A 10,000-nucleotide genomic window follows, 5' to 3' on the forward strand; every position below is an offset into this window, starting at 1 on the left:
CTCACAACTTTAATGCCAGGAGCTCACAAGGTAGAATTTCTGCTCACAAGACTCCACAGCTTAGAGGGAGCATTGGCCACGTCTGATTAATTCATGTTCTGATTGTTCCCCTAAGTAGAGGGAAGATTCCTCGTTGGCTGGAATCGCTCTCCTTGCTTTCTGGCAGAGGCAGCGTAAGCCGTTGCCCAGTGCATGTCCCCCCCCCCCCGCCTAATTTAACGAGAGCCGAATGGAATCACTAAAGGCAGTTCCTCTGAGTAACACCCTCTTTTTAAAAAATTAGGTTGTGAACGCTATTGAATTTGCAGTAAGCAGAGTCAGCATCTGCGACCGTTTCAGTATTTTGCAGGATGACACTTCATTTAGCAAGTGTGGATTTCGTTAAGCGGCTCCCTTCAGCTTTTAAAAAGTGTCTCTCCGTGTTTGCAGGACCTGCGAGAAGTGTGGCTCAATTATCCCCTACACCCCCTCCAAGTAAGTGTATCTCTTTTGGACTCATGCGTTTCAGAGTGTCCTTTTGTTCCCGAGGATGCTTTTTTCCAGATGAGCATTTAGCTGTGTTGACATCTCAGAATGCTTAACATGCACTTGGGCCTTGGTGGGTATCCGTTGTTTGCACTGAACTCTCCCTGGAAGCTAAAATGATTAAACTGAGGCTATGGTACTTCGGGCACATTTTGAGAAGGCGAGACTCACCGGAAAAGACAATCATGCTAGGAAAAATTGAAGGAAGCAGGAAAAGAGGGAGACCCAACATGAGATGGAATGGCTCAGTCAATCGAAAACTTTATTTGTTCAAATAAATGGGTTTATTGAATTAAAAAAGGAAGCCACAAAGGCCCTCCGTTTGCAAGGCCTGAGCAAGACTGCTACAACAGGACATTTTGGAGGACATTCATCCGTAGGGTCACCATAAGACAGGAGCGACTCGATGGCACTTTACGCACACGTGAGTGTCCGGCTCCACGAGTGGGGAGCTGTGCAGACAGGCAGCGTCCAGTCAAATGACAAGTACGCCAAAACAACCACACGGCAATTAGATGCAAGAACGATATTCTGATGGCCTTCTTCAGTGGCAGTTGCCCAGATGAAGAAAGGGCTGTTAGACCTTGGAGCCTTTACGTCATATGGTGCCCCAGGACTTGGCTCTCTTGTGTCACCTGGTTTTGTTTTATTTATTTATTTATTTATTTCATGCCCCGTCTTCCCTACCAAGAGAGACTCAGGGCAGTTTTTGCCAGGCCAGGAGGATGCTGTAGATGTGGTGGAGGAAGTTACTGTTCGTTTGAACTTCTGTTTGACAATAAGTCACAAGAACATAAGAGAAGCCAGTGTTGGATTAGGCCAGTGGCCCATCCAGTCCAACACTCTGTCACACAGTGGCCAAAAATACCAGGTGCCATCAGGAGGTCCATCAGTGGGGCCGGGACCCTAGGAGCCCTCCCACTGTTGCCCCCGCCCCCCCCAAGCACCAAGAATACAGAGCATCACTTGCCCCAGCCTGAGAGTTCCTATCTACACCTTGTGGCTAATAGCCACTGATGGACCTCTGCTCTTAAGAACATAAGAGAAGCCAATGTTGGATCAGGCCAATGGCCCATCCAGTCCAACACTCTGTATCACACAGTGGCCAAAAATAACAGGAGCCATCAGGAGGTCCATCAGTGGGGCCGTGACCCTAGAAGCCCTCCCACTGTTGCCCCCCGGCCCAAGCACCAAGAATACAGTGCATCACCTGCCCCAGCCTAAGAGTTCCTACGTATACCTTGTGGCTAATAGCCACTGATGGACCTCTGCTCCATATGTTTATCCAATTCCCTCTCGAAGCCGTCCATGCTTGTAGCTGCCACCACCTCCTGTGGCAGTGAATCCCCATGTGTTAATCACTCTTTGTCTGCACAGTCTTAGAGGAGCAGGATTGCTGCCTTCCAGTTGGGAGGGATACCTCTTCCACTGCAGGGAGCATACAGGGGTTTTTTTTATCATCTCAAATAATATAATTTGTATTCTGTATTTATATCATCAGGGTCATCCTACTGTAACTCTGTAAGCTATGGCAATCGTAGTACCTCCATATTAGAGGAATCTGAGACACGGGGTCTAGCCTGTTATGTTTTGTTGTATGTTAATTATTTACTCCAGGGCTATTTTTGTGCAGAAACACACAGGAACGGAGTTCCGGCTGGCTCCCGAGTTGGCCACGCCCAGCAGGAACTCATTAGCATAACAGGCCACACCCAACAGCAGGAACTCATTAGGACTGGCTACATTAGGGGTGTGTGGCCTAACATGCAAAGGAGTTCCTGCTACGAAAAAAGCCCTGGGTTTTGACAACAAACAAGGTAAACAGAATAACAAGCAAAAGGTGAGTGTGGCTGGATAACCACACTTCTGGTAATGTGGGAGTGTGGCCTATTTTGCTAATGAGTTCCTGCTGGGCTTTTTCTACAAAAAGAGCCATGTTAGTTTCTCCCACCCTTGTGCCCCCACCATTTTACCGTTTAGTCCTTAATTAGCACGGGGTCAATTTGGTACTGGGGGGTTGAGTGTAAGGTTTCTGTACAATGGAGTCCCAGATTTATACCACTCCCCCGGGGACCGCAGTCAATTTGCCGTTCCTTCTCCCAACTGAGGTGTCCTGTCAGGACCGCAGACGAATTGAGGGGGGGGGGGTGGTCTGTTCTAATCTATTCATAGCTTTTGTGCTAAGAGTGGGCGAGGCCTTTGAATAAATAATCAAACTGTCAAGATTCCTGTGAAGATTACTTGAGATGAAGAGGTTAGCTGAAACAGGAAACGGGCGTCTTGACCGAAACTTTGGCAGATTGATGATCTCTATGTTTGGATTTAGATATTAGCTAATGTCGTGGGGGGGGGGGGACCCAGTGTTTCCCCTTTGTTTACATATTGCATCCCATACATGTATATCCTACTCTTAATCCAGTGAATTCAAGATAAGTGTAAAAATATGAGAGCTTTATCCATGTGCAACAGCCTTATGGGGTAGGTTTAGGCTGAGATATAGAGAGTCACACAAAGGCACTGACATTGCTGTAGTATGTTTACTTTGAAGTAAGCTCTACTAAGCAGATGTGCATTCAGCTGCATCCGTATAGTACCATCCTAGACAGCTACATTCTTCTAACTCATCCGCTTCATGCTAGAGTAGGGATTTGAACGCAGAGCATCCTAGTCCTTAACCATTGCACCACACGGGTTGTCCTTATATTTAAACTATTTTCTGTCCCTAACAGTTCTGTAATGACATACAGCCGGATGAAATGTCCCCTGCCAATTTTCAACAGAACTGAACTTATTCCTGGAAACGCAGGAGCAAATCCCTGTGAAAAATGTTAATTGTGTCCCATGACACACACACACACCCCCGCCACAAAACAGTCCCTTCATTTTAGCATGTGTTTCCTGCCAACTTCCAGTGGGAATAATTTAATTGGAAAATATTAAATGAAAAAGCAAACGCAGGAATTAATGATGAAATGAAATAAAAGCCAGTTAAAATCAGCAAGGGGGGGAGAATCTGGACTGTCCTGAAGTTGTTGTATATTCATAATGTCTTGGATTACATAAAATCTGGCCCTGTTAATTATATATTTCAGACGCCTGTTTTTATTTATTTACTTGCATTTTCTACTGCTCTTCCCCAAAGGAATTAAGGGTGGCATTACAGTGTTCCCTCTAAGCTGAGTTAGTGTGAGCTAGCTCGCAGTTTTTTAGCCTCCGGCTCACACATTTTTGTCTCAGCTCAGGAAGGAAGGCTCCAGAGCAAACTAATTTATGCGGTAGCTAAATCACTCGCTCACAACTTTAATGCCAGTAGCTCACCAAGTAGAATTTTTGCTCACAAGACTCCACAGCTTAGAGGGAACATTGGTGGCATACATCTTTTTCTGCTCCTCCACTTTTTCTCCTCACAAAAATCCTGTGAGGTAAGTTAGGATGAGAGAGCTAGAGAATGACTGACCCAGGTGAGGACTCGATTCTCGTTCTCCCCCATTTCAGTGAGGTAGTTCATTTTAATTTTTTTTACCATAACTAACTGTTGGTGGTTATATCCTGTCACTCTCAGTATTCATGTTGATGGTACTATCTAAGTTAAAAGATAACCTTGCATATCTGTTGGTATGTGTCAGACCCTGTGATCCTTTATGGGACAGTGACCTGTTTTTTCTCACATTTTTGGTGGTGGAAAGTGCCGTCAAGTCACAGCTGACTCATGGTGACCGTGTAGGGTTTTCAAGACAAGAGACGTTCAGAGATGTGGTTTACCATTGCCCGTCACAGCCCTGGTATTCCTTGGAGGTCTCCCGACCAAATACTAGCCATAGCCGACCCTGCTTAGTATCTGCTTAGACCGGGCTGTCCTTCCAAGAGGTTCAGGCCCAATGTCGTTACCGAAGCAAGGAAGTATCCTTTGAGAAGCAGCTTCTCTTTGTTTTGGTCTCTTACTGCCTCAGTAGGAACTGTGGTGGCTCAAGTGGTTAAGACGCTGAACTGCAGGCTGTGGAAGGTCAGTAGTTCAGCAGTTCGAGACCCGAGTGTGCCACATGACGGAGTGAGCTCCCGTCTCTAGTTCCAGCTCCTGCCAGCCTAGCAGATCGAAAGCAAGAAATTGCAAGTAGATAAATAGGTACCACTTCGGTGGGAAGGGAACAGCGTTCCGTGCGCCTTGGTGTTTAGTCACATGACCACGGAAACGTCTTCGGACAGCGCTGGCTCTTCGGCTTTGAAACGGAGATGAGCACCGCAACCCTAGAGTCGAACTCGACCGGCTTTCGAGCAAGGGAACCTTTACCTTTACTTACTGCCTCAGTAATGAACCAGGCCTCAAATCTTTCCTCTGGAATTCAGGGTCGCTCTACTCATTTATATTCATTTACAGCTGCAAGAATCCAATACGGACCGACAGCTGATTGAGACCTCTCCTGTCCTCCAAAAACTGACTGACTTTGAAGATGCCATCGGAGTGATTTTTACTCACGTTCGACTTCTGGCCAGAGCTTTCACTTTAAGGACTGTTGGATTTAACCATCTGACTCTGTAAGTTTTTTTTTAATGCTCAATTTCATGTGTTGCCTTTTAGACAGGCAAACCGAGGAACTCGTGTGCCTTGTAAAATTGGGTCTGTGGCTCTCATGTTCCCACCCTCATAAGTTGTTTTGTGAACCAAGGGAGATGATAGAGTCATATAACCCATGACAGTAGCGGCGGCCTGGAAATCACCTTCACCGCCAACTATATCAGCATGGCAAGAAAAGGTCTGGGACCAATTCGTGATGGCGAAAATCACAGACTCACTGAATAGAGTGAATAACATTAATACCCCAACACATTCTAAGTTTGTTCGGATTTGGGCGCCAGTTCTGGCATATAGGACAAGTAATGCAATTCTTCCTTCTAGACAAATATATCATAAATGGTTGTATTTAGAGAACTCTCTGAGAAAAAACAGGTCTTAAACATATGTGATAATCTTCAGCTCACAAGGTTATCCCTTTAAGCTCATAGCTGTTACACAGGAACACACCTCTTTTAATTGTCAAGTACGAGTGCTTTATAGGTTGTGATGTATTTATTTGCGATGCATGTCAGTGTACAAAATGACAGTGTTCTAATGGGTTGAATTGTGTTATGTATAGTCAAAAATTAATAATTAATAAAAACATTAAAAAAAATAAGCCATGACTTCCCGGATTCTATAGATCGAATTCTGTCATAGGGATGCCAGCCTCCAGGTGGGGCCTGGGGATCCCCTGGAATTTCAGCTCATCTCCAGACTGCAGAGGTCAGGCCCCCTGGAGAAAATGGAGGCTTTGAGGGCTGGGCTGTGTGTCATTGTACCCCACTGAGGTCCCTGTCCTCCTCAGGCTCCATCCCCAGATCTCCAGAAGTTTCACAGCCAGGACCCGAGGAATTTGAAAAATAAATAAATAAGTTAAAATAAATAAACCCTGCCCCTCCCTCCCCTGCCCATGGTGGTGGGGGGACTTGGCACCCTTAAATTCTGAGTATGGCCCCAGAAGCCCAACAGCGGGCCAGACACAGAAAGGGACATGTTTAGACAAATATGGGGGGAGCACCCAGGTTTACAGAAAAACCTTAATTTTTAAAAAAGGGGAGGAACAAAATAAAAACAAGGCTTGAAATGCCAAGATTCAAGATCTTGCATGATTAACTCACAAGGTTTTGGCAGCTTATTTTGGACCATCCAGGCAACTGGAGGGCATTAAAGAATAATCGAGTCTGTAATTTAAAATAAAAAATTCCACGCAACTGTGGGCAGCGTCACTAAATTTACAGAAAAAACTTAATTTCAAAAAAGGGGAGGAAAAAAATAAAAACAAGGCTTGAAATGCCAAGGTCCAAGATCTTGCATGATTAACTCACAAGGTTTTGGCAGCTTATTTTGGACCATCCAGGCAACTGGAGGGCATCGAAGAATAATCGAGTCTGTAATTTAAAATAAAAAATTCCACGCAACTGTGGGCAGCGTCACTAATATTACCTGTGATCACTTAGGTAATCCAACATGGCTGCTGCAGGGGAGTTGGCAGGGAGAAGAAATGTGTGGGCAAGAGAGACAAGAAGGAAGATTGGGTGGGGTGGGGAACAGAGCCAGAGTGGAGAGGGAGAGGGAAGAAGAATGGAGCAAGAAGAGGGAGGAAATGAGGGCTGGAGGGAGGGAAGGAAGCAGGGAAAGGGGAAGAGGACTGGAGGAAGGGCTGAAAGGAAAGCAGCCGGTAGGAAGAACTGGGAAAAGGTAGGTGGGTGGGAAGGAAGGAAGGAAGCAGGCAAAGGGGAAGAGGACTGGAGGAAGGGCTGAAAGGAAAGCAGCCAGTAGGAAGAACTGGGAATAGGTAGGTAGGTGGGAAGGAAGGAAGCAGGCAAAGGGGAAGAGTAGCAGGGACTACAGGGGAAGGGGAAGGAAGGAAAACGGGTAGCACAGAGAAGAGGCCTCGCAGCCCCCCCCATCTCCTGTTTTGTAGTAAGGGGCGTAAGAGGAATGGAGGGACATACACGGGCCCAAGACCTTCTCACAGTGGTAGGGGATTGGGAGGATGTTGCCCAGATAGCCTGCTGCTTTCATACCCCCACGCAACCTAAAAGAATGGTTCAGAAATCTGAACTGCAAAAATTTATTTATTTATTTATTTATTAGATTTGTACCCTGCCCTCCCCAACGAGCTCAGGGCTGCTACAACAGAGGCAATAGCCATAACAACAGTTAAAACAACATAAAAGCAATCATTAAACAGTATAAAACAATCAATTAAGTAAAGTGCGGTGCTCTTGATGTTAGAGTTTTCTTAATCCAAGATGAGTTCCGTTCATCAACCTGACCTGACAACATACATTCTTCGGTTGACTAGGCGTCTGCCCAGGGCCGGCTCACCTCCAGATCTAATAATAATAATAAAATAATGGAGCAGAAGAGTCGATGCTCTCGTCTTCAAGTTTTGTTTGCAAAACTGTGTTAGGTTCTAAACAGGCCCCTGTTTTGGATTTGAATTTAACAGTAACTTCCTTAGTGGGTGGACTCAGCTGAAGTGGTTTTGTGGTAACTTGTCACGTTCATATTCTATCTCTACTAATAGGCACTCCTTGCATCTAGTTTTGTATCTTGGAAGCTTCCATGTAACCAGGTTGAATTTTTCAACTTCATATACTTGGGACAGCCGGGGTGGGGGTGGGGGGGAAGGCGCTCATATCTGCTATGGTTATGTTTTGCTGCGTAGCATCACGTGCAACGTTTGAACTTTGCAAAGAATAATCTGACAGTTGTTGAACCAGGCAGTTGGCCACAAAGGCTTGTGCCACGTAATAATGAATAATAATGAATAATTATTGTATGGCATTGTGTGTGGTATAGCCAGGAGATCCGAAAATTGTCCTGCAGCCTTAAGTTCTAACTCTTTTAGCGAGCTAGACTTATTTGGGGAGGGGGGGCTGAGAGAGCTCTGAGAGTTGTAACTGACCCAAGGTCACCCACCTGCCTTCATGTGGAGGAGTGCAGAGTCAAACCCGGTGTTGGCAGAAAAAATGTGGGTGTGTGGCTGCACATGTCTGTGAAAGCGTGTTTACCCATGTCACCCACATTTTTCCCCCTCAGTTCGTGTGTGTCTCCTGAGTGTCACCCCTTACCAAAGGCAGAGGTGCAAGCTTGGAAATCACTAAGGTCTCTTCTTAAAATAAAACTAATCTTTATTATAGAAAAACATTCAGAGTTCTAGTTCCTAAACATTGATAGAATACACAGAAAAACAAACATGCAAGCAAAGATTTCCCCCACCCCATGGCATGCAGAACGAGAGGCCTCTCGGACTGACTCCTACCAAGAGTCAGCAAGGGTCTGTTGTAACTGACCAATATTTATACCAAAGATCAAAGGGGTCCCTCAATAACTGGATTACAGTTGTAAATTAACATTTAGAAGTTGAAAGTGTCTTGCAGGAAATTTGTTGCTTCCTTTCCTTGGTCTTTTATCTAAATGATGAAGCAGTGTTAGGTGATTTTGTAATCTTGGTATGTTTTCTCGCTATTTCTTGTGCAGCTAAATGTATCCCTTCTCTATTTTCCTTTGGAATCAAAATAGTCTCTAGCTCCACAGCAGCTATCTAATGGCTTCCTGCAGCCAATTGTGTTTGGGTCCTTTTAAACCCAAAAATGGGGGATTGTGGAAAGAAATTTCAGAAATATAGAGGGTTTGGGTTTAAAATGAACCAAATAGTTTATGAAATCCATATACATATCTGTCTCTGCCCTGGCTAAAAAAAACCCAGGCTTGACCTTTCTTTCACTGAAGATGTAACACATTCAATTCCCAGGAAATTCCCAGGGAAACTCCACAGATGTGAAACTTGCCAATACCCCCAATTTCCTAGACAATAAAATGTGTGGCCATTTGGGCAGCTGGCAAGACAAGCTAACTTCCTGAAATACAAAGAGTTCACCCCCCCGCTTTCATCTCTCTGATAACATCAAAGGACAGTTTATTTCCCATATTGGGGAACACCTGGAAGAAACTATGACACTGTATTGATCCTGTAAAATGTGTAAACTTTCGTTGTATAAGACCAAGGAAAGGAAGCAACAAATTTCCTGCAAGACACTTTCAACTTCTAAATGTTAATTTACAACTGTAATCCAGTTATTGAGGGACCCCTTTGATCTTTGGTATAAATATTGGTCAGTTACAACAGACCCTTGCTGACTCTTGGTAGGAGTCAGTCCGAGAGGCCTCTCGTTCTGCATGCCATGGGGTGGGGGAAAACTTTGCTTGCATGTTTGTTTTTCTGTGTATTCTATCAATGTTTAGGAACTAGGACTCTGAATGTTTTTCTATAATAAAGATTAGTTTTATTTTAAGAAGAGACCTTAGTGATTTCCAAGCTTGCACCTCTGCCTTTGGTAAGGGGCGACACTCAGGAGACACACACGAACTGAGGGGGGGAAAGTGTGGGTGACATGGGTAAACACGCTTTCACAGACATGTGCAGCCACACACCCACATTTTTTCTGCCAACACCCGGTTCTTCAGATTAGAATCTGCTGCTTTTAACCACTATACCACGCTGTCTCTCGGCTCGTGCCGTAAGAAACCAGGTAGTCCTTCTGAGAAAGTAATGTGTTCAGCCTTGACCAGAAGGCCTGTAACGACAGCATCGGCTTCATTTTAACTGCTTTGTCCAGTGAAGCCTTAGTGTTCTGTGAGATTATAATGATTCACCGTTCAAGCCCCATCACAGAAGTAAAATCCCCAGCATTCCTTGGGAGCAAGATTTAGGCCCCGGTCACATGGAGCATTAGGCACACTAGAGAGACGGAAGATAGGCGGATTTTCCGGGCGCGATCACACCGCCACATCTGGGAAGCGTAGAGCTCCCGTGGCAAACTCGAGGCTTCCCGCCGAAGATGTGCGGTTAAAAACTAGTACCTCGGAGGTACTAGTTTCCGGTAACCGCCGGGCAAGTGCGGGGGTCTG

At 45.2% G+C, this 10,000-nt stretch overlaps 1 protein-coding gene across 1 annotated transcript in view; it reads left to right on the forward strand.

Annotated features, from left to right (window-relative positions):
• Positions 1-10,000, forward strand: part of DROSHA (drosha, ribonuclease type III) — a 155,264-nt gene that overhangs the window by 112,458 nt on the left and 32,806 nt on the right. The window contains exons 22-23 of the mRNA XM_015408795.1: positions 430-474; positions 4,901-5,058. Coding sequence (XP_015264281.1) covers positions 430-474; positions 4,901-5,058 — 203 coding nt within the window. The remainder of the gene's footprint in view (positions 1-429; positions 475-4,900; positions 5,059-10,000) is intronic.

The sequence above is a fragment of the Gekko japonicus genome, unplaced genomic scaffold (assembly GCF_001447785.1).
Source record: "Gekko japonicus isolate JY-2015 unplaced genomic scaffold, Gekko_japonicus_V1.1 scaffold3176, whole genome shotgun sequence".
NCBI lineage: Eukaryota > Metazoa > Chordata > Lepidosauria > Squamata > Gekkonidae > Gekko > Gekko japonicus.